Below are 27,914 nucleotides of genomic sequence, written 5' to 3'. Positions count from 1 at the left end.
TTTGTGGGGGACAATATAACTGCAACAGAACCCCCATTAAGTATTAAATAATATATCGTAAGTATATGCAACCAGGGCTTGGCAACTAGAAGGCCATCCAGCTGGCTTGAAACACTCCTTAACCTAAAAGTTGTAAATTATTAAAATAGGCATAACAAAGATTACTCACTAGAAGTCAGGCAGTCACATATTTTAAAAAAGAATAAAAATATTGTCCACATAAGTCCCTGAAGAGTTTTGTTAACAGATGCTTAAAAGTGCCAGTAAAAACTCTTAACAATTAACAAATGCATTTGATAGAAACAATAAGGTTGAAACAATAGAATAATCTACACATTGAAGAATAGCTGCCTTCAGCAGAGAATGAAGTGAATTTGGAAGCAGATACCATTTAGAAACTAAATACAGGTACTTCAGTTATGTTTTTTCCCAGAAATGGGATTTATTTTAGATAGAGAAATTCTATCATCTTTTAATACTTCATCAAAGACAGGGTATGTACAGGAGAAGGATGCTGGACCCAACACTGGAGAACTTGAACTTGGGTTCTGCTACTTTCCAGTTGTGTGACTCAGAACAAATAGATTCACATCTCTGAGCCTCAGCTTCTTTATTCATAAAAATTGCAAACAGGACAATAACCAGCTGCCATCCAGCACTATTGAGAGGATTAAGCAACCATGTAAGAGTAAACCGCAAAGTGGCTGGAAGACAGAAGTTTCTCAATGAAAGCTTTTTGGATCTGAAGGATTTATCCTAGTTTTAATACATACTTGCCTTGGATATCCATTTTCTGATTTCAGTAATATGGTTATTTCAAAATTTTGTTGCAGCTCTCTGTTACAATTGCCTTCAGTGCCAAAAGCAGTTAGTTTCTTCCTTTTGTCAAAATGTATAATATCCATTTTTGTGGTCTTTGAAATGGGAAAATTATTGCCATTTTACAATTGAAACCAGAGGCGCAGAGGAATTAAATGATTGGGTGAAGGGTATGAAACAGGTCAGAAGCTGAGATAAATCACCTAGATGTTTTGCCCTGCCCTCCACTACACCCCACCTTACTCCAGACTCTGTGAGGCATTTCTCCAAGTTTTGAAAAGAAATTTCCTGTGACTGCCACATCTCCCTTGAGTCAGCTCTCTCCCCAGCAGACAGGATGCCAATACCCATCAAAATACTCTGCTGACAGCCTTGACACCTCAAAAATCAGGGGAAGGCAGGCTAATTCACAGGTTTCTCTTTTGAGCAAAATTCTGAATCCATTCAGAAGTCACCGAAGTAAGAAAGTCTTATTCATGCCTCTCATTCCTTTCTGATTAGCAGGTTTTCAGATAGCATACAGGCTGGTTTGAACATGATAAAGCCCTACAGAGAGCAGTAACTGTCTCTTTTTTTCTCATTGGAAATATGTGATTCTCTGTGAATTAAAAGCAGTGAGCCACTAGTAAAGTCACATATAAGTAGGTTACCTGAATCTTAAGTCAGCAAGTAATATATATTTTCCTTAATTCTAATAGAATTTTTCTTAATTTGAATAATACACAAGTTTTATACCAAATTTTAAAATTGAGTTAATGGTGCTATAGCTCTTTTCAAAACATTTCAAAAGTTTTGATCAAAACCTAAGTATTTCCAAGCTGCTGATTCTGCTAGCACAATCCCTAGGCTACATTCAATTAGATGGTTTTCCATAGGATTTTTGATAAACTTAAATCTCAGCTTATAGAGAAGACAAAACCCATAAAGTTATTTTAGGAATAAGAAACAGGCATAAAGAGAAATAACCTCACCCAGCTATATCCATGAATGCAGCAGCAGATTGCTGGTGATATCTGTGGTTATTCTAAAACATTCCATAGCAACTGAAATGAGCCATTACCACCTAGAATTAATTATATGGTTTCAGAATTTCGTTACTGAAGCCATAGCCCCATCTTGGGGCTCATTTGCTAGGCTGTAGCCATTCCAGAACAGGAATAAGAAAACAAATCCTGACATAAACTAATACAGACCACACAGCTGCTTAAGACGGATAAAAAGCTTAAAGATTGAGCTGGCATTTTTTCTCTTCTCTCCCATGAGGCACAAAAGTCTTCACAAGTTTAACTGGATCCTCATTTCAAAAAGGACATGATGGAGAGCTTCTCAAAGCTGGGAACTGGCTTGGCTGTATATGTATATGATACAGATATATCTATATAGATAGATACAGAATATATAATAGACTATAGCATACAGTGTCATGATATGAACTACATTCCTATTATGGGTTATCATATCATGGAATATGATTTTTAAAAGTCTGGAAAAGCAGTGCAGGAAGATACCCTAAATTCCTCTAATTAAGTAGCTCAGTTCAGTGGCTCAGTTGTGTCTAACTCTTTGCAGCCCCATGGACTGCAGCACACCAGGCTTCTCTGGTCCCTATCCATCACCAGCTCCTGGAGCTTGCTCAAACTCATCTCCATCGAGTTGGTAATACTATGCAACCATCTCATCCTCTGTCGTCCCCTTCTCCTCCTGCCCTCAATCTTTCCCAGCATCAGGGTCTTTTCCAATGAGTCAGTTCTTTGCATCAGCTGGCCAAAATATTGGAGCTTCAGCATCAGTCCTTCCAATGAATATTAAGGATTGATTTCCTTTAGAATTGACTGGTTTGATCTCCTGGCAGTCCAAGGGACTCTCAAGAGTCTTCTCCAATACCACAGTTCAAAAGCATCAATTCTTTGGTGCTCAGCTTTTTTTATGGTCCAACTCTCCCATCCATATATGACTACTGGAAAAACCATAGCTTTGACTAGACGGACTTTTGTCAGCAAAGTAATGTCTCTGCTTTTCAATATGCCATCTAGGTTTGTCATAGCTTTCCTTCCAAGAAGCAAGTATAGTTTAATTTCATGGCTGCAGTCACCATCTGCAGTGATTTTGGAGCCCAAGAAAATACAGTCTGTCACTGTTTCCATTATTTCCCCATCTATTTGCCATGAAGTGATGGGACAGGATGCCATGATCTTAGTTTTTTGAATGTTTTAAGCCAGCTTTGTCCACTCTCCTCTTTCACTTTCATCAAGAAGCTCTTTAGTTTCTCTTCACTTTTTGACATAAATGTGGTGTCATCTGCATATCTGAGGTTATTAATATTTCTCCCAGAAATCTTGATTCCAGCTTGTGCTTCTTCCAGCCCAGCATTTCTCATGATGTACTCTGCATAGAAGTTAAATAAGCAGGGTGACAATATACAGGCAAATTAAGTAAGCTGCAGGCAAAATCATCAGCTACTGCACAGTGGTAACAACAGCAGAGGGAAGTGAGGCCATAGGGAAGGAAGTGGAGTGAGGAAGGAGGTGACCTGAGGGCGATGCAGCACAGCCAGGGCACTGCAGTTCCTGGGACTCCTCTTGATTTGAGCTGAACACCTTCCCGGGAGTGAAGAGTTCACCCTTGGGAATCCCCAACTATTAAGCACCTATGATTTCCTCTGTATTTTCTCCATGAACAGTGTCAGTGATGGCATATGCAGCTCACATGTAAAGACACCTCACTTGTACATTTCATATCATACACTATCTGAGCTTAGACTTCCCTTTAGGTATCAGATACAACCTCTGCCCTCCAGATGCCTACATCAGACTGAGTGGATAAACAAGTGAGCACCCATTCAATAACAGCAATAAAATTATACTAGGCTGGACATGCGAAATTACCATGTTTGGAAATCAGAAGTGGTTGAACATCAGCCATTTTGTATGTTTAACTTAATATAAATCACCAAAATGCAGTGAGGGGCCAAATAGCTTAGAGACGGGGCTGAGAACCTGAAGATTGAGGCAAATTGTTTCAAGTACATTCCCTAACCCCATATTCCACCCACAACAACATGGGAGCTAAGTTGCTTCAGTCGTGTCTGACTCTTTGCAACCCCATAGACTGCAGCCCACCAGGCTCCTCTGTCCATGGGGTTTTCCAGGCAAGAATACTGGAGTGGGTTGCCATGCCCTCCTCCAGGGGATCTTCCTGACCCAGGGATCGAACCTGAATCTCTTATGTCTCCTGCATCAGCAGGCAGCTTCTCCACCACTAGCGTCACCTAGTAAAGATGGGTGAATATATCTAAACATTAGAAATCAATTTTTCATGATTTTCAACACAAAATCCAACATTAAGTTTGTTCAAGAGTTTGGACTTCCTTTGCTTTCTACTATTTTCCTCAAAATAATCAAGTATAAAATTAGCCAGAGGGAAAGAAATTTTAACAAAAAGGTTTTCAATATGGTGACTTTGAGGGGTTCAAAATAGTACCTACTAGTGTTTATTTTTAAACTCATCACTTTTCAACAAGAACACAATATAGAAGAATTTATCGAGGCCTCCAGCTCATCTTATTTTTCATGATAAACTTTCTATGTGAAGAGAATGTGACTGTTTCTGAAGAACTTTCCTGCGTTATCTTATTTAGGCTTCTAAAAACATCATGAGGTGAGAATTAGCATTCATACTTTACCGAAAAGGAAATGAATTGTTCTAGAGGCTTGCTTAGAGGGGAGGAAACCCGGTTCTGTTTTTCAACCTAACCTTTGGCTTCTGATAGAGACTCTGATTGGCTTCAGATTCTGACGTGCAAACAGCTAATTAAGCACGTACAAGATGCCAGGCCCTTGATTAGGGGGTTTTCCTTGTGGTACTGTTCATCTTCTAGCAAACACTTGACCAGGAAGTCAAGCCTTTCTTTAAGTGTGCAAAAACTCAGGAGTCACGATATTCAGTTGCATCAAAAGAATATAGCTCAGCTTTTAGAAAACAGTCTCTGGAGAGAAGCTCTTCTCCATGTAGGCTCCTTCAATTGTTGTTCATATTAAAGAAGGAGAAACAAGAATGAGACCTGGGCTGTGTCACTTAAGTGTCCTTGTGTAGCCTCAAGTTGAAGAAACATTTCTGGGATTTTTTTTAAACAAAGGTTAAACCTCCTGGTTCCCTCTATGCTATGTGACTCAGATGAAGAAAAATTTCCTTGTCCACAAAAGCTAAGGACAATATAAAGTGGTGATATAGAGTTATTTGTTAGTAAAAGTGCCTTTTGAAGAGGCTTTTCCAGGTGGACAGTTCACCATCATCACAAATCTGTCTCACCCACTGCTCTAAAGATATGCCTGCTGCTGCTGCTGCTAAGTCGCTTCAGTCGTGTCCGACTCTGTGCGACCCCATAGACGGCAGCCCACCAGGCTCCCCCTTCTCTGGGATTCTCCAGGCAAGAAGACTGGAGTGGGTTACCATTTCCTTCTCCAATGCATGAAAGTGAAAAGTGAAAGTGAAGTTGCTCAGTTGTGTCTGATTCTTAGCGATCCCATGGACTGCAGCCCACCAGGCTCCTGCGTCCATGGGATTTTCCAGGCAAGAGTCCTGGAGTGAGGTGCCATTGCCTTCTCCAAAAGATATGCCTAGGATAAGCCAAACAGGAGTTAATGGATGAATGGAAACAAGCAAAGGAGTAGCTTACAGAGACACGGGGTAACCAAGGCCAGTCCCTCCAAGACTGAGGAATATCTCAAAGAACAAAGATGCCATAGCCTCTCCTCACACCTGAAAGAAGTTAGTTGGCTAATGCTAATTAGCTGAGGAATGCTGTGCTTGTTATGCTCGAAAATTAAAGATCTTTGCTTTATGCCATGAACTGTGGTTGATAATGTGGCCGCTGTCTTATTCAAACTTAGGACCAGCTCTCAACTGTTGTATGGATTTGGAGAAATGCTTCTCCAATCAGCTACCATCCAATTTCTGAACATATCAAAAACTCCTGTGGATGAACACAGGTCTAAAGACAGAATGACACATGTGAATAATTTATTCACAATAATAATAATAATTCACAACAATAATTTATTGTTGTTGTTTAGTCATTAAGTCATGTCTTTGTGACGCCATGGTCCAAAAGATCCCATGGTCTTTTGCCAGGCTCCTCTGTCCATGGGATTTCCCATGCAAGCATACTGGAGTGGGCTACCATTTCCCTCTCCAGAGGATCTTCCCCATCCAGGGCTCAAAATCATGTTTCTTATATCTCTTATCTCCTGCATCAGTAGGCAGGTTCTTTATCACTGAGCCACCAGGGAAGCCCTGTGAATGATTATAGCATTGCTCAATTCTTTGGCAGAACTCCCATTCATAGGATGGTCTGAAGACCACAGGACTCATTTTGCAACCCTGCTAAATTTAGCTGGAAACAGTAAGTACTGGAGAAGAGTTGCCTGTCTTTGTAGCTCAACACACCACTTGGCTGCAAAGAGAGCTGAGGCTGCTGATAGATTTGTCCTGACACTAGTATTCTGGGAAAATCTTTCCTTCTGCAGGGCTCCAAATGTGGCTCAACAGACACGCACAGTTTTGACCACCACTGATTTTTAAAATTTATATTTTTTGCTTTTAAGAGTTCAAAGCTCTTCCTATGTTCCCCTTCTGGAACAGGAAAACTATAGAACCCCGCTTAGTCAAGATGAAACTGGAACTATAAACTTAGTCCTCAGAATTAACAGGAAGGGTCAGCTTCAAATTAATAGCTGCCTCCATGGTTTGGATCTCTGCATAAGTGGCACACCTTTAAAGAAAGTAGGAGCACAGTTAATGGGGGAGAATTATACACATGACTCCTACTCCCACCCAAAGGTTCCTTCCCCTCTGTAGGCATATATTATTAGGCAGTCTGCTCTAATTTTGCGAAATGAAATACAAGATTCGTATTTTCCAGAAGCACTGGGATGTCAAAAGAAATGTAGAGTTTTCTGTAGATTGCAAATGAACCTTGAAGCACAGGTCTTTCTTTCAGTTAAGTGTTATCATTAAGGATATGAGTTTTGTGAGTAATATTGATCAAAGAATATTTAATTTATGCTTTTATTATTTCAGGGATTGATTCCTGGGATGCTTGTTTTGTTAGGTGGTCCAATAATCTGTTCATGTGTTCACAAGGCAATTGCAAAGCTGCAGGACAAGAGCCCGGCCACTGAAGCACGGCACACCCACACCGGTTTCTCTGTCACTGACTGCCACTTAAAATTTGGATTAACTTAGGTATGACATGATACAAATTTATGAAACATATTCCACTATCTTCCTTCTTATGAAGTTCAAATATATTCTAGATTCTTCAAGCCAAAAATGGCTTTCAAGATATTTAATAAAAATGTAAAAAATTTTCTGAGCCAAGTTATTCCATGTCACATAAACCTTTCCCCAATGTAGTCAGAGCTTAAAAGGTTCAATACAATTTCTTAAACGTTACCCCCTTTACCTTTATAGATTGGCAGGGAGGGACATTAGTCTGTGCCGATTTAATCAAGACAAAACCAGAAAAGGACAATGGATTGAGTTCCCTGTCTCACCACAATTTATTATAAAGACCCAACACATAGCTATATTCTCAGCCATAAATCCATTTTACTCACAAAGTGCTGAAAAGTCAGAATTTTCCAATCATTTCTGGTTTTAAAGTAATATACGTACATGTGGGTGGTGAGCAATCTGTTGAGATGAAGCAAAGGGGTATGTTCTTGGATCTCTGTGTTTAGGTTCAAGAGTCTTTTCTCTTGGTGATTCCTCGGGCTACAAGTAAAATCAACTTGTTTTACTTTTACTCTAGTTGTAGGTTAAAATATTAAAGAGTGTGTATCTTATTGCTGCTGTGACATTCTGCCCCCTTCCCTTGCTGAACTGCCTCAGAATCAGTCAGTGTTTCCCCAAGGACACAGGAAGACCTGAGGGAAACAAAAAAGCCAACTGAGTGTCTAAATAAAAAAATTTTTACATCCAAAGCACAGAAAGTCAAAGCAGTTTTTGTTTTACTAACCATTTTGGGGACAGAAAAGGCTTTTGAGTTCCCAAACTTTGGTTTAATTTGAAGGACAAATTCTATGAGGTTTACACTATAAACAGTAAAGTAGGGAAGAATGTATGATTTCAGAGTTAGTGTTTCATCCCCAAAGGAGATCAATACAACAGAATTGATGGTGGTGGCAAGGCATGTCTGAGGGAGGTGTTTGGGGAGAGAAGAACAATTCAGCAAATTATTGGTATGGGTCAGGGAAAGAAAGAGGCCCAGCCCCTGACCACTCCATTATGGGGTCAAATCCCAGATGAGTGAGGGGGCATCAAATCTCCATCTTGCATCCTGAGTTGAGGGTTAGTATAACCCAAGAATGAAGGCATGCGAGAGCATGCAAACACTAACAGAAGGCTCATGAATGGATAGAAACCCCTCGCTATTCCTTCCAAAGTCAGAAACAAACAGTGATCCCAAACATCACCTATATTTTAATAGCACATAAAGAAAGATAAGACCACAGAGACCAAGAAACAGGACAGCACATTCAGAACAAGTAGGCTCTGGATGGCTTTACCTAGAGGGATTTCCATGAAGTGGCTGGAGTAGAATTTAAATCACAGTGGATTTGGGAGTGTTAAGAAAGGGAAGAAACGGACCCAAAAAATGTAGACAATCTTTTTAAGACATTTGGCTATAAAGGGGGAGAAAAGGATGAGAAGAGATAAAAGAGTATGTGGCAAAGATAAAGGTTTTGTCCCTTTTTTTTTTTTTTTTAAGATGGGACTGGCCCTCTACACTCTGATAAGAAGGACCCCCTAGACATGAAAATCTGGAAGATATATAGGAAATAGAGGAAACTGTACACATGTGGAGGGAAGAGAAGAGGAAAACCTCTTCTAACTGGAGGAAAGGTAGGATGTATGAATACAAATGGGCAGTTTTAATTAATATATATTAGAATGCATAAGGATAAAAGGATAATTGGTCTGCTGAACTCTCTGATTTGTGCTGACTGTGGTGAGAGGTGGGAGGAAGATGACCCACACCACAGAGACTAGCTGCTCCACCTATGAAGGGACGAGAGAAGAGAGGAGTAAGAAGATGGGGTGAATTTGTGTGAAGCTGGGGAGAACAGAGGAAGAGAAAAAACTGACAGCTGCTGTGAGGGGCCGACTCTGGGGGGAAAGAGTGGTAAAAACAATTGTTAGAAAATCCAGCTATGTGTTCTGAGATTAGTTCTCCTCTTCATCTTGGTTAACTCCTTAAGAACCTTTCAGTAAAGACCTTCATTGTCTTCCAAGGCTTTCTGGGTCATGCTACACTTTCACCATGTTGAACTGTCCTCAAAGCAACTGGCCTTACTCCAGGTTATGTAGCTAATAAGATTTGGTGGTAGGAAATTTAGATCTTGCATAGTAAGAGGTGAGACTGTCTGCTGAATGCGAGGTAAGGAAGTGGTTTGGTCAAAGATTGGGAGAAAGTAGAGAAGTTTTCACATGAGTGTTGGGGAGAATGGCAGGAGTGTCTTAGGGAAACCTAAGAATCACTTTGGGGGCTTCCCTGGTGGCTCAGACGATAAAGCATCTGCCTGCAAGGCGGGAGACCCGGGTTTGATCCCTGGGTGGGGAAGATCCCCTGGAGAAGGAAATGGCAACCTACTCCAGTACTCTTGCCTGGAAAATTCCATGGACAGAGAAGCCTTGTAGGCTACAGTCCATGGGGTCGCAAAGAGATGGACACGACTGAGGGACTTCACTTCACTTGAAGAATCACTGAGCTATACTGAGGGGTCCAGTTGAGACTGGAGGTCAAAACTTTACCATAGCAACCATCTGGACAGTGGTTTTTCTCTGAAAGTGCTTAGCAGTATGGTTGGAAGCAGGAGAAAGCACTCAACTGGATTAAGCATTGGTATCCCGCCGTGTAAGTGTTAAGATTTTAACTTCCCAGTACTAGAAAGGTTCATGTCTAAGTATCCAATACTATAATGCCTGACAAATAGGAATTGCTCAATAGACCTTTATTGACTGGATGAACAGGAAAACTGAAAATACTGGTAAGAAGGTGTTGAAATAACAGGCCATGGTGTCCACAATTAATAGGGAAGGAAGTGGAGACAAGAGGGGGCTGAAAGGGGAAAAGTCAAGGGGACCAAAGGTTCCTAGGAGATTTCTCAGGTCTACCAGTCACATGAGCAGTATCACCACTCAAGAAACTTTGAGTCTTAAAGCACCCCCCAGCAGCTGATCCAAGAAGCTATTAGGCCCAGTATTGGCCTTTAGTTCTTACCAAGAGCAACAAGCACATCCTTATATACTCTCATCCCTTAGTATCCATGGGGGATTGGTTCCAGGACACTCCCAACTTTCTGCAGATTCCAAAATGTGCAGATGCTTTAAATACCTTATATAAAATGGTGAAGTAGAGTCAGCCTTCCAAATCTGCAGATAAGGAACCTGGAGGGCTGCACATATTCCTCTTTTCAATGTTCAAAACTCCCTTAATAGAGAACACAACACTGTACAGCAACTATATGCCAATAAAAGCTAATTTAAAAAGAAAAAAAGTTCCCTGCATGTAATATCTTTCTCATTCATTCTTTAAACCTGCTGTTCCTCTTTGTTTATAAACTTTTGCCCTAGCTACCATAGGTTTCTTTCTTTCTCCTTTATCTCTCATCCTCATTCACTTTCCATTTTCAATTGGTGAAAATAATCCTGGCCATAGCAGATATCACTAAAGATGAAATTCATGATACATCTGCAACGAAGACAAGGAAATCCTTACATTTCAAAACTAAAGAAGTCAAAGTCTCTTACAGTCAGTGAAAATGGATACATTTAAAAATAGTCACAGCCCATACCTTCTTATAATCAAACTGCATTTTCCCAAGTACTTGCATTCTACACATTTTCCATTCTTAGACTATTGGTTATATTTTAATTATTAACATAAGTCTTTCTGCTATTAATATTTTATTACAAAGGTACACGATTTCTACAGCAGGATGAGTTGGGTCGACTTTTGAAAAGTAGCCCAAAGATGTTTACAGTACTGTTCTGATGAAGGATTTGAAAAGGAACTTTTGGACTACAACCTATTTGCTGGGGTTTGGCATAGTCTCAATTCCTGCTTGAATTTCCTGAAAAATCACAATAAGTTATTTCAGGAAAAACAGTTGCCAAACTTTCTGAAAAGTCACAATGAATGGTTAAATTCTGAAAGATCAACCAGCCATCTTTTGGCTCCCATCTCCTCTTTAAAACCAAGCTATTTTGAGAATTTCCATTCCTCATGCTCTTTTTCTTCCCAACCCTGACACTATTTGAATCCCCTCAGTGGCATTTTTTTTTTTTTTTTGACTCAGGAAAACTTAAATAAGTTCCAAGATTGCAGAAGAGCCTTATTATTTGATGATTGTGGGTCTTGTCTGGGAAAAACTCCAAACAGAGATTTGCCATTTTAAGCAATTCCTTTGAATTCTCACTCTATTATCAGCAATAGTTCAGTATTATTGGTTTATTATTGATTTTTTTTCACTTCCATTTACATAAGTTAACTAGGCACTCCAATTTCCTCTTCTCGCTTCTGTTTTCTTAGTTTTTAAGTCCCTGAAGGACTACACTGTTTTAGCTTTTTGAGTTTTGGAGAACACACACACATGATACCTTGCCATTATCACAAACCCGTAATCTTTTCCCCTTCAGCACCATGACTATTTCTTCTTTATAATCTTCCTTCTTTCTCTTTACCCTACTTTAATATAATCAGCTGCCACATTCTGTCAATTTTCCCTTTAAAATCTATTTTAGGTCCATCTTTTTCTCTGACTTCCCACTGGCACTATCCTGTCACAGGCCATCGAAGGTTCTTTTACACTCTCCCAGCCAGCTTTCCTGCACCCTCCTCCCCTCTCCACACCCATCCCCATGCCCCGCCACACACTCAGTCCATATGGTCCATTATCCTGCTTAAAATATCCTGTGAGGGCGGGAAAGCATCTCCTATGCATTTAGGCACACCTCTTAATTCTCACAGTCCTGCATGATAAATGTGACTTTCCTCATGTCATAAATGAGGAAGCTGACTTGCCCAAAGGTTAAGCAGCTTGTCCCAAATCACCCAACTTGTAAGTGTTCCAGTCACTGGCCCTTAAATTTGAAGAGGGAAGAGTTGTCTGTGTCGTAACAGAAAAATAAAGCATTAACAGAACGGAGATTTGATATTTACTCTCTTTAAAGTCGAAGAATTAGACATATGTACAATTATTATCGCATCAAGGGCAATGACTGGCAAGAGATGGGATTTACACCAGACAAGTAGAAATCAGAGCCTGCTCTCAAAGAATTTATAATCTAATTGGTCAGAGTATGCATCTAGTACATGCTGGATATACAGCACATGCTAAATAAATGCTTGCTCAAGCCAGGCCCAAGGAATGGAAGGAGTTTGCTAGTCTCTTTCTGGCTTGTCGTAGGATGCTTCTTAATATAAAGGGCTCTGGCACTTCCTCCTAACCCAGTCCCAAAGAATATCAGAACAATACACTGTTGGGAAAAAAAAAGACGTGGAGATTACTGGGCTGCCTTCCAGCCACAGACCTATTTATTTTTCCCTAACAACAAGATAACTATTGCTGGATATTATTATGGGATTTTTCCATATATCATTTAGTTAGGACAGTGACGACCCATTGCAGCCTTTTAAAGTGCACTGGGCTTCTGCCAGCTTACCTCACTCTACAATTTTATCTTTGGTTTTTATTTTTATGATTATTCAAACTTCCCATTGCCTCACCAATTCCTCATTTGACCACTGCTGCTGTGGACTACACACCTCGACAAAGACCCCTTGGAAAGGGTCTTTTTCACTTGCGGTGGGCTCCTTTGAAACAAGTTCTTGCTACGTTCCACATTTTGGCAAACAAGGACAAGTTCAAGGAAATTGGAGGCCGAACTCGACAGAGCACTGGGTGCAGCTGCTGGCCCAGCTGTGCAATGATTCTCAACTGGTCCATTACCTCCAAAACTCAACTATTCAGCACAGCCTGCCCCAGTCCAGGACTCCTGTTGGTCTAATATATTTGGCAACAGCCATTATTTCAGAAATGAATGCTCATGTGTATTTATAGCAAATCGCGTGCCTGCTCTATCAACAATTAAAGAGATTAGGATTCAGCAGACATATTCCTCTAATTAGGACAAGATGGAAGATACAGCATACAGAATGCTGCAGTTTGGTCAAGGTTTATTCTTTCCTAACAAGACTGCCATGTTGTCTCCCATCACTCCAACAGCCCCTCAGTCCCAGGGCCACCCCATTCCCTGCATGACATGCACTGGGTCTGTCCCATAGAATTTTCAGGCAGGGGATTCTGTTTGCAACTGACGTTTCCAGTTTCCCCTTCCTCCCTCCTTCAAACCACACCGGAGGCTTGAATGGACTGTTTCAAGGCTTGTTTTGAAAATAACGTGGACAGCACCATGTGGCCACTAAGTTCACTCAGTTACGCCCTTTCCCTGGAGCTTTGGTGGATGCTATAAGCTCACACTTATGTAGTCTCTCCTCTGAACAAAAGCCTGAACTCAGTGTCTGGGCCATAAATTCCATCTTGCCTCGCTCTTGCCCATGCATTATTTAAGCAATCTCCTCGGTGAAGCCGGCATGAGAATTTCCCTCTGAGTAACAATCAGTGAGTGCCTTCCGCGCTGTTCTAACGGGAAATGTAGGCTATCTGAGAGAGTTCCACCCATTCACAGTCTTGATAATGAAATATGATAATCTAATTTGGTAAAAATAAACTGTGAAATCAGAGATTTGAAGCAAAAACTTTAAAGATGCAATTCAGACGAGCAATCAATGCTTATTCAGTTTCTGTACTATCTCAGCTTTCTCCCTGTGCAGATGCTTAAGTGATGCTAAATTAAATAATTGACAAATTTTTAAAACTGCTGGAAATTACCATCTGTACTTAATTTTGGAATATAAAAAGGTCCATAGAAAACACCCTTTATGATTATTTTGTCTAATAACAGATATGAAACAATACAAACATCCCAGTCATAAAAATATAATGCATTTCAAGCAGTCTGGTTTACATATTCAAACAGTTATTCAAAACAAAAGACCACAGGAGGAGTAAAAAGCTGGGTTACCAATCCGTCTTTTCAAATGAATGGCAAAAGAACTGAGTTTTCAGTTTAAAATCTATCCCTCTAGCCCTCACCTCCCCACAAAACCAAAACCAAAACCCCAAAAACTCACCCACAGGCTTGCTATAGACAGTAATGATCACATCACTTTTTCACATTTCTCTTCTGGATAAACCCTGGGCTTAACTGTTCTCTGTTAAGAACTTTATTAGGTTGGTATTCCATTTATACAAAATGAAGTCTAGGACTGTAAATAAACATGCTTGAGGCTTCCATGAAAACAGAGAAAGAGAAACAAGCTCCCTGCGTGGGAACACACTGGCAAATACGTGGATAAAACAAGCTGAAACTTACAACAGACTCTCCTCCCAGGTCCAGCTCAGCAGGAGCCCCTAAAGGTACATTCTAGATTTTTTTAATCCATGCTCTGCTCTTCTCACTGAGGGGACTACTCAGGCACATGGTCAAGTTGCAATCAGCTTCTCCCTCAGTGATGTATGAGAGCTGGGCTGATTTATCTCGTCTTTCTGCAGCATATTAGCACTAATGTTCCTGCGTCTGCATCCTACCTTTCTTGAGCCGTAGCCCGGGCTTTATCATTGGTAATCTAAATTAAAGAGCCAGTGAACAGAAAAGGGTTGTTGTCCCCCACCCCTCCCTGTTTTCCATGAAACAACTGCCAGGCAGTCATTCCCGGACAAGGATTCCACTGTTTATTCTATGGAGCCTTCTCTTCAGTATCCCATTGAGACTGGAAGACAATTGCAAAAGGAGAGGACCAGCGAGACTGTCTTAGTTCAGAGGCTTACTTATGACTTATTCTCTAAAACGGGCCGATGGCCTCAGGACTTACTAGAGAAAGCTGTCATTTGCTGGTTTTTCAGTCTAGAATACAGAATCGACACTATTTACAACAACAAAGTAACTTGATCCCCCACTTACTGCCCAGGGTGCAGCACACCTTTCGGTGCCTTTTTTTGCCCCTGAGAAATCTCTTCCTTTCCCCACTAATGTTTATTTTATACATGCTTCAACGTTCAATTTAATGTGGAATATGGGTGCTATGATTTAGCAAGTTGAACACAAGAAGCATGAAGTCCTATAAAAAATGGAAGGGAAAAAAATCAAACAAATTATTAACCTTGTTATAACTTTCTATCAACAAACTAGCTGAAGCAGGAGCACAATGCTCTATGTAATTCACGAGTTGTCAGTTCCTGTAAGATACATTTAAAATTTTCTCCAGCTCCACAAATGTTTGGGAAGAGGAAACATATCAATAAATTTTCATAGGAAGGTTTTTGATCTCTTGAAAATGCTGACATCTCAGCAGCACCTCAGTGCTTTTAACTCAGGTTTCCAACAACTACTGGAATACTACCAGGCTTGTTTTCACATTTGAAGCAACAAAACTTCTTCAACAGCTGTTAGGCAGCAGCATTTGTGGGTAACTATAGTAAGTTTCATCTTTATTTTGGGGTATTTTGTTAAAACATTGTTTTAATAATTTTAAACATGTATACTGAATTTTTAATTTTGCTTTTGAAAATTAATAAACTATGACACAGACATATCATATAGACTTGCCACTTTTCATAGATTTAGAATATTAAATTCTCAGGTTCCTTGGTAATTGCATTGCTTCGATTTTTCATTATTAAAACTATGTCTGTTGTCAGAAACACAAAATACTCATATTCTGGGCCCTTTTGTCCTCTCCAACTCCTTCAAAAAAAATTTTAATCTCGAACTTTCTGCTTCCCAGCTCTTTTCAGAGTTGCAGTCAAGACAGCACACTCAGGAGGGTTCCTTGAAGACTATCCAGAGTATCAATTCTAGATTGTATCTCTGGGTTAAAATTTTCACATTTATATGAATTTCTACACTCTAGAACTGGTTTATATTGAACTTCTCCACAAACATCCAGGGTAATTATTTAAAATTTTAAATTTGGGCTTGTCACTCAGTCATTTAAAACTCTGCATAGCTTCCCGTTATTCTTAGGATGAAAGCCAAAATCTTTATCACAGCCTTCAAGGACTCAGTTTTACTTCACTCGGAAGATAAGCCCACCTTCCCAGAACTGACTGGCTGGGATTCAGAACCATGAATCAATCAAGTATTGAACCCCTGCTCTTTACTGGCCAGTCAGCTCTGAGCATGGTATCCGAGCACCAGTATGGGATGCTGAGAGAATTCCAAAAGCAAACATATGGACCTTTTCTTTTAGTTTGAAAGTAACATACATGAATAAGATCTTATTAGTTCCATATCAGCTTATAAACTATGACAAAATCAATATGAAGCAAGTCAGACTCAAACACGCAAAGTGAAGATAAAATCAAGAGTAAAAACAATAAGATGAAATTAAACATTGGATGAATGTTAACTGAAACTGACAGGCTACAGGAGAAAAGGAGAAACAATTAAGAAGAAACTCCAAAATAAGTATTGCTCAAGCTTGGTATTCTTAGGCTTCCAAGGTCTGTGGCTCACATGAGCTAAATTAGACTTACATTTTTTAAAATCAGCTATTCCATGACTGTGTTTATGGGATTCTTCCTAAATAATTCCTAGATTTTCATTATATTACTGTTGATATTATTCTCTTTCAAAAGTTCTCTTTATTTTCATCACAAAACAACTATAAACTTCATCAGTTTCTAAATAAGATGGCCAAGGAGCCCAACAACACAGAACCATGAAAATATGGGCTTTTTCATAACCTGAAGATCTACTTTGCAGTTAACCAAGAGCAACATGATCCTTTCATGCAACTTGTATGTATGTTCATACATAAAATAATGTAAAGTCCCAAAGACATATGAAGCATCCACTAATGAAGCTTTGACATAGTCCAGTGTGTTAGGAATTGACATCACAAGGCCCATGAATCCCACAATATGTGCTATTCTTCTCGCCACTGTTCAAATAATTTATACCATTAAAACCTCCCTTGGAAGAAATTCTAAGACTCTGAAACCAAATTACTGTGTTCAACTCACAACTCTGCCCTTTACCAGCTGTATGATCTTAGGTAAGATACTTAAACTTATTGTAGCATGGGTGTGTTAAATTTATCTGTAAAGTGGGATAATGAGAGTTCTGCTTCTGGTCATGTATGTAACACCTCAGTTTATAACAATTATAAACTCCAAATAAAATATTAAAAACAACTACTATTTGAAGGCACTGGAGAGTGACCACGAGCAGGCAGAAACTCACGGGAGGCTGACACTTGGAAGAACAGTTCTCCATAAATTACCCATTTTTAAAAACTGGTTTACAACTAAGGGCGGGCCCAGTTGGTCAGTTCTGCAGAGTCGCTATATCTCAGGTAGAACTTGCCATCTTACTGGTTGGAGAATCAGAGGATAGAGTTCAGAGAGAAGACAGAAGCTGACAAAATGAAGGAGGAAATACAGAGAGAAAAGGAAGCTCCAAACTCAATATATAAAATCTGATAAAATTTACAGCTGATGCCAATACTAGATATATGTAGAACAGATTTCAAGCAGTCCAGCTAAGGTGAAAAGAACCAACCAGATTCTGCTACTCTCTGTCACAGGGAAGACATATTTGGAATTTGGAATTCAAGTTCCATCAAGTTAATTACCTGTTAAAATAAAAAATTTAGTATTCTTAATGGGTATATAACCAAATTCAGAAGCTCTATAACATTCCACTCATAGTATCCACAGTACATTCCAAAATTACTAGTTATGCAAAGAATCAGAAAAATGTAACTTGTCCTCAAAAGAAATGGTAATTCATAGAGACCAACTCTGAGATGTTGAAGATATTAGAATTAGCAAACAGAGTTTAAATCTGTTATTATAACCGTGCTAAAGGATATTTTTAAATTCACAGCAGAGAAAAGTAAATTACAAAAAACAAAAGAACCAATTGGAAATTTGATAACTAAAAGATACAATATCTGAAAAAAATTTCACTGGCTAGTCCTAACAAACAGAGGAAAGTAATAAGTATCAGTGAACTTGAAGACAAAAAAATATAGATTATCCAATCTGAAGTGGAAAAAAACTTTAAAAATGAAAAAAAACCTCATGCTCTAACTGAAATTCCAGAAAAATTGGAGAGGAAAGAATGGGCAAGAAAAAAAAAATTTGGAGAAATAATCCAATTTTTCCAAAATTTGGTTTAAAACACAGCATAAGTTTGCAAATTCAAAAATTCTTGTAATCTTCAAATAGAATAAATAAAGAACAAAACAAAGTAAAAAATCATGCCAAGGGACATCATATTCAAACTGCTTAAATTCAAAGATAAAGAGAAAATCTTGAAAGCAACCCGGGAAAAATGCCATAAACAGGAGAAAACAATACTAATTTCTCATCACAAGTAATGGAAGCTAGAAGATAACATAGTGAAAACTTTAAAGCACCAACAGGAAAAAACTGTCAAGCTAGAAGTCTATATCAGGCAAAAAAATTCTTAGACAACGAAGGCTTCCACTGTTTGCAGATAACACAATTGTTTCTAGCCGTGTCTAATTGATTTTGACCCTTTGTAGCCCGTCAGGCTCCTCTGTCCACGGGATTTCCCGGGCAAGAATACTGGAGTAGGTTGTTATTTCCTCCTCAGGGGATCTTCCCGACCCAGGGTTCTTCCTGACCCAGGAATAGAACCCAAGTCTCCTGCATCTCCTGCACTACAGGCAGATTCTTTACCTGCTGAGCCACCAGGGAAGCCCTCATAGAAAAATCGTTAAGAAATCTAAAATTGGTGAACAGTACCTATCTCATAAAGTTGTTATCAGAATCAAATGAATTTAAATGTTAAATTCAGAACTGTGCCTGACACCTAGTAAGCACTATATATGCATTAAAAATTTAAAAAAATACATCTAAATATAAAATCTGGGAGTGTTAACATATTAGCTTATTGACAACAAGTACAGATTAATTTGTCAGAATAGCTAAAAGAGAGGCTACTTTAAGGAATAAGATTATCTTTGGTTGGTGGTCCAGGTTATGAAAATGTTAGTCACTCAGTTGTGTCTGACTGTTTGCGACCTCGTGGACTGTAGCCCACCAGGCTCCTCGTCCATAGAATTCTCCAGGCAAGAATACTGGAGTGGGTTGCCATTTCCTTCTCCAAGGTTATGAAAGGGTTCAGGGCAAATAATACTTGGGAGGCCTAGAGAATGATCAGTCCTGGCATTCCTAAAATAGGAAGATGAAGTTTGTTATGGAGGTCAGACTGTTTGTTACAGTTTGTTACTGTCTACAGAGTTACAATTTTATATGTGATCTATTATGTGTATAAAATTATATAAACTAATCCAGTTGTGTCTAATGAGCAAATAACTTGCTGTGACCTATGTAAGTACTCTCCTGGCAGAATATCCATGAAAGACTTGAAGTGAAAAAAAGGCAGTTTGTATAATAGTATATTTACACTATAACATAATTTTCAATGCAAAAAAGATATGCAAATATGATAACTGCATTGCGATGTACATAGAAAAATTTCTGGAAATACCCAAATAAAAGTGTTAATTAGTAGTAGAGAGCCCTAGATAGTGGGAGCAGAAAGGACTTTAATTTTTTACTTAATATCTTTGGCATAGGTTGAATTTTTAAAAATATTGATATTTTTACTTTGTAATTAAAAAAATAAATTCCTTACAGAAGCAAAAAATGCATCAACACTAGAGTATTTGTTTCCTAAGTCAAGTAAGATGAAAAGGACCCTTCCTTTGTGTTCTTTAAACAAAGGTAGTTTTATTTTAGACATCAAGAGCATATTCCAGATGTTTTCGCCCCTAAAATCCCTCCCAGCATCGCACTTGATGGGGATGAATTAAAAACCCCAGTCAGGTCAAAGTTCCAGTCTGTCTTCTCAGGTAGGCTCATTAGAATAGACAGCACTGAGACAATGAAGGTCCTGATGCCCCTGCGAGCCCACTTCACCCTAATTCACGCTTTCTGACTTCTGAACCAGTCCAGGAACTGGTTTCCCCTACTCCTACCCCTGCATGCGTGGAGATCATGGAGACGAAACCAGATCAGAGACAACCCATCATCTCAAGAGGTACAGAATTGTAAGCAGAATGACCTTAGAAAATGTTTAATTCATCCACAGACAACCAACCACTCTCCAGGTAAGGAAACAGAAGTCTACAGACATAACTTTTTTGCTCAAGATTGCAGGGTTACTAAGTGAACACAGCAGGTCTCTTGAGCCCCCGGGTAGCATCCTTTTTACGATGATGGAGAAAGGGTCTAAAAGGTCCTATTGGTGCTGGACCAGGGGATATGCCTTCATAAACAGAGTATATACTAGGATGTAGGTTTGACAAGGAGCGGAAGAGAGTCATCTTCCTGCCTTTATCACAGACCTTCAACCTGGACTGCAAACACCAAAAAGTGACTCTGTTATTCATTTACTCTCATTACTAGTGTTCCATAAGATGCAGATACACTTTCTCTACAAATAATCCATTAGTACAGAAGAGGGAAGGTTTCCTATTCGAGATGTGCTTTCTGGCCACATCACTCAGAGATGCTTTTAGTATATAACTCACACTAATGAAGGTCTCTTGTTAGAATGTTTTCCACATTTTGGTCAGGCAATAGGAAACCTGGAGAAATTTAAATTAATGCAATGTGTACTACTATGATCTATCATATTGTTTTTTTTCCCCTCTATAGTGGGAGTTATAAATCAGTTTCTAAAGTTTAATAGGTAAACCAGTGATTAGGTTCTGGAATTACTTAGAATCAATAAATCTGAGACTGATTTAATCAAATTGCCTTGCAAACCTGTCCAGAATCATAAAGGTATCCCTCATTCCTCTCCACTAAAAAAAAAAAAAGAAAAACTCCCAAAGAACAGTCACGAGAGCACTCATGGCTTTTACATACATAAAAATCCATATGTAAGATCTAAAATAATGGATAGGCTATAAGAAATATTTCTTACTATTTATCAAGACAAGTTCTCTAAAGCCTCTCCTAGAGGTGGTTATTTATTAACATTGATTTCTGGCTACAATAATCACAGAATAATAAAACTGTTGCCTGGATTCAACATCACATTTTTTCCACTAATAGCAGAGAAGCTTTCCAACAAATTATTGTAAGTTCCTCAAATACATTAGAAATATGATTCCTTTACGTGTACCCTCACATCTGCAAGAATACATCTTGGGATTAAGGAGATGAATACCTATGTGCATTGTAAGAAGCTAAATGAGGACACATAAGTAGCAGTCCCTGGCTAGACACGAATGCTACTCACATTTATTATACTGCCACTTGCCCCCTCCCAGACACTTCATTACTAATGATTTTCCAACACAAAAGCTTTTAAAAACTTTGATCTTTTGTGAAAATTCAGTAGGATAATAAAAACCTTCCAGCTGAACAAACAGACTAGGGCAGAAAGATCATCTCCTTAGCATTTGCCACAGAAAGTATCATCTGCCCTGACTCCACCCTGGTATTTCATTAAAGTGGTGTCGTTCAAAATATGCAAATGACAGTAATAATTTGAGCAAACAAATGAATTAGGTGAGCCTCTATAGGCAATTTACTTGGGGTAATTAAGAATGCTAAGTCAAACAAATTATTACTTTAAATGGCAAGTAAGCTTTAATTAAACTTGATTTCTATACTAAAATGAAACTACTAACCCAACAGAAGGCATCTTGTGTGAATTAAAAGGCAAAGTGCCAAGAAGGGAAAAAAACTAACATACGCTCTGCTTTTTGATTCACCAGATTAGGACCAGGTATAACTGTATTCTCATTGGAACAAGCTCAAAGAGAAATATTTCTGTGCATGAATTTAGTATTGATATAATGCATTTGGGGTGCCTCAAGCACTAATGTAGTTTAAATGGTAAGGATGCTAAGCAAAATTAGAACCAACCCAAACCAAAGGTAATTTCTCTCCAACTAGCATCTCAAATTTTTTCTACCATTAAGAAAGGGAAACCAGCAGACTGTAGCCCACACAGATTAAGAGTTCTTCCTAGGGGTTAGGGGAACATGGTGACCCATAGGAGAGCCTCCACAGCTATGCTAGCCACCAACCAAACATACATGTGTACGATGGAGCAAACCAATGGGCCCCAGTCGATAAATATGGAAATAATGGTGCCCAGAGAGGGAGGAAAATCTCCAGACCTATCCTGAGATGGACAAGGCTAAAGCATGATCCTATTAAAGTAGATTATACTTGTGTATTTGCTCCTACAGAACAATATAATAATTACAGACTATTTTGAAAGCTTCAAGTCTTCTCTGAGACTAGACATAAGTACATCACTTCTCTCTTTAATGCTTTGTCCCAGTATCTGTAATGGGACTCTGATTAGACCCCAGCCACCAGCACTGGCAAGCAGAAAAGCCCTCACAGAACCACCTGTTTTCTTCTCCACATGGAGCACCTCTCCTGGTTTAGCCTCCTGGGTCTTCACTCTTCCAGCCCAGTGCTCCTCAGGAACACACAAGCTGAGTCCCGTCCTCTCCGCTCCTGGCTTTCCGGTCAGGCCGGGTGACCCAGGGCAATCGTCAAGGAAGAAGCTACGAGTAGGAGCGGGTGGTGGCCAGGCACAGCAGGGAGGGCCCTGGAGAAGTCATTCTAAGTCACCGCCTCTGGCACCTGGATCCAGTCACCTGCCACACAAGGCCATTTTCACACGGTCTCGCTAAAGAGTCTGCCCTCAGGGGGACCCTAGGTATACTATTATAATACTCACGACCGTGGGAAGGAGTTGGTGTCAACCCTGTGTTCCAAGGAGCAGAGAGAACTCCAGATGACTCCATTTTCTCTTCTGGACTTGTGCCTTCTCTCTGGAGAGGCAGCCATGAACTGACCTGAGGCCTCTCCTCCTATCTGATCCCACCCCTGGCCAAAGAGGGATTCATTCATCCAATAACCACCGGGCACTGTCAACATGGCTTCCCTGGTGGCGCAGATGGTAAAGTGTCTGCCTGCAATGCGGGAGACACGGGTTCGATCCCTGGGTCAGGAAGAACCCCTGGAGAAGGATATGGCAACCCACTCCAGTACTCTTGCCTGGAAAATTCCATGGACAGAGGAGCCTGGTAGGCTACAGTCCATGGGGTCCCAAAGAGTTGGACACGACTGAGCGACTTCACTTTCTTTCTTTCACTGTCGGGCCCTACACTGTGCTCAGAGCACAGAGCAAGACATCGTCGCTGTTCTCAAGCTGCCCATATTCCACAGACAGGCAACACACACAAACAAGAATTACAAAATAGTGTGCTGGAAAGAGGATGGAATGCTCGCATCTGAGGAGCAAGACAGTCAGGGGAGGGGACAGAGGGAACCGCCTGTGACTGAACCTCAGTCCCATTGGAACGTGTCCACCCCTCCAACCCACCAGAAGGGGAGCAGTGCCTGACGTGAAAGAGCTTTGTCTCTCGAGTTAGAGCAGAAATTCCAAGAGTGCTGGGGGCTTGGTGTGCTGTGAGGGCTCAAGAAGTGTTTGCTGAATAAATGAATGATTTAAGAATCTGGACCTGCCCCTGGGACATCTGGGGACAGAATCTTGGCTAGTGAGGATCTCAGAGGTCATCTGATAATCCGCCCCTCTAGAATGTATAGATAAAAGACTTATTTTAAAATATCTGCACAGAGGAAGTGTGCTGGGCCCATGCAATGTGTGCAGGTGGAATGGATAGATATGATGTGTATATCCAGTCAATGAAATATTATTTGGCAAGAAAAAAGAACTCCTGACACATACTACACCTTGGATGAATTTCAAAAGCTTCACTCTCAGGGCAAGTAGCCAGACACAGAGACCACATGGTATCTGGTACCCCTGATAAGAAACATCCAGAAAAGGCAATTTGAGAGAGAGAAAGTAGACCAGTGGTGCCTGGGGCTGGGGGTAGAATGAGATGAACTATAACTAGGTATGAGGGTTCTTACCAGAAGGATAAAACTGTTCTAAAACTGGACTACGGTGACAGCTGTACCACCCTGGACACAAACTGAATTGTATACTTGAAATGGGTGGATTTTATGATATTTAAAATATACCTCAAAGTTGTTTAAAAGTTTTATAAGAGGAGTCATAAGTTATACATTTATACTCATGCTGGTATGAAGGGGCTGCTACATGTTTGCGAAAACAAAAAAGCCCAGATTTGAAAGAACCCCCACCCCATCTGCTCATTCCCACCCTCAGGGCCTTCCATCCCCCTTCCTAAAAAGTCTGCTTGCAGACACAAAGCAAATTAGTGGTTCCAGGACTGGAGGGAGTGGGATGGGAAGTGACTGCTTAATGGGAATGCTTTCCTTATGAGGTGTTGAATCAGTTCTGGAACTACATAGTGGTGATGGTTGCAAAATATTATAAATGTACTTAATGCCACTGAATTGCACCTTCAAATGGCTAAAGCGGTAAGTTTCATGTTATGTGTATTTTACCTCAATTTTTTTTAATTTAATTTTTAAACTTTACAATATTGTATTAGTTTTGCCATATATCGAAATGGATCCGCCACAGGTATACATCTCCTTTTTTTTAAAGGCCATGTTTGAGGAACATTTTCACATTTCCTTTCCATCTGCCAAATGCATTCCCCAGTAGCCACAGAGGGGCCAGCTGCTGTCCCCAGCCGCCTCGTGTCAGGATGTCTTAGTCCAGGTGACAACATAGCTCTCAGCAATTTGTTTGCTGCATGCTCTCCTCATTTTTTCCTGGTTGGCAAACATCAGATATTAATTAAAAAAAAAAAAAAAAAACAACCTGGGCTTGGTTTGCATTTTAATCCTGCCCAGTTGAAACTGGCTGGCATCATTCAAAACAACACAGGAAGGGACGTTCCCAAGCTGTCAGACCATGTCATTAAGTGTTGCTCCTGAGGCTTCCTGACTCCCTGAAAGTGTAGGAGGCAGTGACTCCTCCTGGCATGAATTTAACCATACCGTATTATGAAATACCTGCTGCTCAGTCAAAAATTCTGCAGGTCCACAAGGCTCTAGGGCTGCCTGTTTCCACAGAACCCAAAAGCCCGCCTCTCCTGGAATCACTTCCATGTGGTTCCTATGGCAAATGTCCTAGGTCGCTGGGATCAATGATAATTCCTGGATTACTTCTTTCACCAATATCATTGGCCTTAGGATTTCTATCCGGAGAAGGCAATGGCACCTCACTCCAGTACTCTTGCCTGGAAAATCCCATGGACGCAGAAGCCTGGTAGGCTGCAGTCCATGGGGCCGCTAAGAGTTGGCCATGACTGAGCAACTTCACTTTCACACTTCACTTTCATGCATTGGAGAAGGAAATGGCAACCCACTCCAGTGTTCTTACCTGGAGAATCCCAGGGACAGGGGAGCCTGGTGGGCTGCTGTCTATGGGGTCACACAGAGTCAGACACAACTGAAGCCACTTAGCAGCAGCAGCAGCAGGATTTCTATCAGACAATCTGAAGGGTGTATTAAAACATTCTTTCCTTTTTCCCCAATGGGACGACAGTTGCTAAAGAATTTAGTCAGTTGCCCATAGATGCCCACTGATTTAGAGCTAGAACCAGGGTCTGAACATGCTCAGGATTCATGTATTTGATTGCTGTACATAGGAAGTAAGAATGTTGAGCTGTAAAATATTTTCTACCTCAAAGATGACATTAAACTGATACTCTCATTTTAGAATTGCTTAAAATATGCCTGGTACTGAATGAACTAGAAAAAAAAACCTTTCAGGTTTCCAGTTGTGAAACAGTGTTTGGAGAGCAAGTACTAAATGCCAAATGTCTAAAAGACCTCCTCAGAAGAAATCCTTACTGCCAGCCCAAAATCACAGGAACACACTGTGGCTGAATGTTTAAATTGTGTTTTTTAGACACTGGATAATTTTCTGACCATTAAAGATAATCACAGCCAAACCCAACAATAAAAGTAATTGAATCTCATGCTTGAGAAGCACACAGCTGATTCACGGTGAGGAGGAGGAGACGAAGGAAGCGCATGAGAGGAGGTCAGAAACTCAGGAGTAATTTTCCCTCCTACGTTGAGCAGAGCTTGCCCACACAGTGGACAAACCAGCGATGGAAGCCTGTCCTTACTGCCTGAGTGTCCGTCCCCGCTAGGACCCACACTCCCAGGTGGCACCTGAAAACCATCTACAGGTGTAAGAGATTTAACTCCAGGTCAGGTCATTAGGATGAGGTTTCCTGGAGAGGACAGAGCGAGGCCACCGGCACTCAGGCCTTGGTAGACTGTGCCTGCTCCGAGGCTCCCAGGGCACCTGACGGTCCTGGCAGTGCACAATGACCAACCGTAAGATACAGCCTACCTTGAGGAGTGTGCATGAAAGCTTCTGCCTTACATTTATACCAACTGCATTAAATCTAAAGATGCCACACTGACCCTGACTGAAAAGGATTTACAAGCTAATGGCAAAAATACTAGCAGCCATCAGAGATAAGCTAACCAACCAGTTGGTGTCAGAGCAAGGTCTGTTTCTGCAAACATTTCATGTGTATCTATTTTGAGATCCATCTGGTGGTCACAGAGAAGGTCTCAATGTTTTGGCCAGGAAATAGATCCTGCTGTGGGAGCCTTGTGTAACTTTCTGAGCATCAGTATTATCATCTATAAAATGGGTATTCAGAGCCACAATCTCAAACACATGAAAAGCCAGCAATGCAATCATGCTAAGTGGGATAAATAGAGACAAAAAGTGACCTCCTGTCCTTGAGAGTTGAGTCTACATTTTTACTTAGCTCAAAAGAGTGACATGACCCATCTTATTCTTTGCCCTTACTCCTCTTATCTAATTATATTTTCCATCCTATATTCCATGGCCATGCCTCTCATACCTGTCACCTTTTTCTAGTCTTCAGTCACCCTTGTAAGGCTTATCCTGGCATGCGAGACCACTGTCGTAAATTCCCAGTTCACATACAACCTCCAGCCTCCCTCTCAAACTATCCTGCACTTTTTTTCTGTCAGATCTTTCTCATTTATAATCACTGTGTTGACATCAAAACTCTAAAGACTCATCAGTGTCCAAGGGATCAAGTCCAGATTCCAGACTGGCTTAGAGTCTTGCCCACATTCCCATCCACAAATTCTCTGCTTCCACCCAAAATAACCCTCAAATGCCTTTAACTTAACCACCTCTGCAACTTTAGCCCTATATATTGCCATGAGCTGGGTGCAGACTGTTCTACAAAACAGTCACCACAGTATCTCCATACCATTTACTCTTCCCATACTGCGACTTTAATGTGTCAAAGGCTGAGTCTACATTCCCTCCACTTGAATCTGGGTGCATTTATAACTATGACCAAAGTGGCAATGGATGACTTAAGGTAGGTCATCAAACTGAAAGCACTTCTGCCTGGCTCTCTTGGGATACTAGCTCTTGTTACCCAGCCTTCATGCTAAGAGGGAGCCAAGCAGACATGTGGAAAGGCCATGTGTAGGCGCTCTGGTCATAAGTGCCAGTTCATCCCAGATGACAAACCAGCATCAGCTCATAGACATGCAGTCTTCAGTTGATTCCAGCCCCCAACCATCCTCTGAATTGCCCTGGATGATCCTACATGGAGCAGAAACAAACTGTTCTCTCCCATCTCCCTGCCCAGCTACCCACTATGCTTGATCCAAGTTGCAGATTCATGAGCAAAAGAAGAGAGCATGATTGTTTTAAGTGACTATGTTGGGGTGGTTTGTTATGTAGCAATAGGTAACCAGAATAGACTAAAATGCCCTCCCCTTCTTTTTGGCTTTCTCAAATCCTACCTGGCTTTCAAAAGCCCAGTACAGATCTCACCTTGTTCATGATCTTAAGCTCACCCCAAATGATCTCTGTCTCTCTCTTGCTTGAAGCTTTAACAGCACTCAATAAAGACCTACCATAATGGACCATACTCTCCTTGAAAGAGAATATCATGCCTCTGTTTATTGAGAACACTTCCCTATCACTTATCAGAA

The 27,914-nt window shown here is 40.4% G+C and overlaps 1 protein-coding gene across 8 annotated transcripts in view; it reads right to left on the bottom strand.

Annotated features, from left to right (window-relative positions):
* RAPGEF4 (Rap guanine nucleotide exchange factor 4) overlaps positions 1 to 27,914 on the bottom strand; it is a 334,437-nt gene that overhangs the window by 196,556 nt on the left and 109,967 nt on the right. The window contains exon 1 of one of the 8 annotated variants that reach the window (XM_086358482.1): positions 22,359 to 22,471. The exons of 5 other annotated variants lie outside the window; for them this stretch is intronic. In XM_086358482.1, coding sequence (XP_086214608.1) covers positions 22,359 to 22,376 — 18 coding nt within the window. In that variant the 5' untranslated portion in view covers positions 22,377 to 22,471. Of the gene's footprint in view, positions 1 to 14,077; positions 14,292 to 14,319; positions 14,554 to 22,358; positions 22,472 to 27,914 lie in introns of those variants that run through there. 2 more of the 8 variants (XM_086358501.1, XM_086358510.1) reach the window with 2 other exon arrangements.

This window comes from Bos grunniens, chromosome 2, assembly GCF_055505025.1.
Source record: "Bos grunniens cultivar Pamir isolate PY7600 chromosome 2, Bosgru_T2T1.0, whole genome shotgun sequence".
NCBI classification, from domain to species: Eukaryota; Metazoa; Chordata; class Mammalia; order Artiodactyla; family Bovidae; genus Bos; species Bos grunniens.
This window is presented reverse-complemented; position numbering and strand designations above follow the sequence as displayed.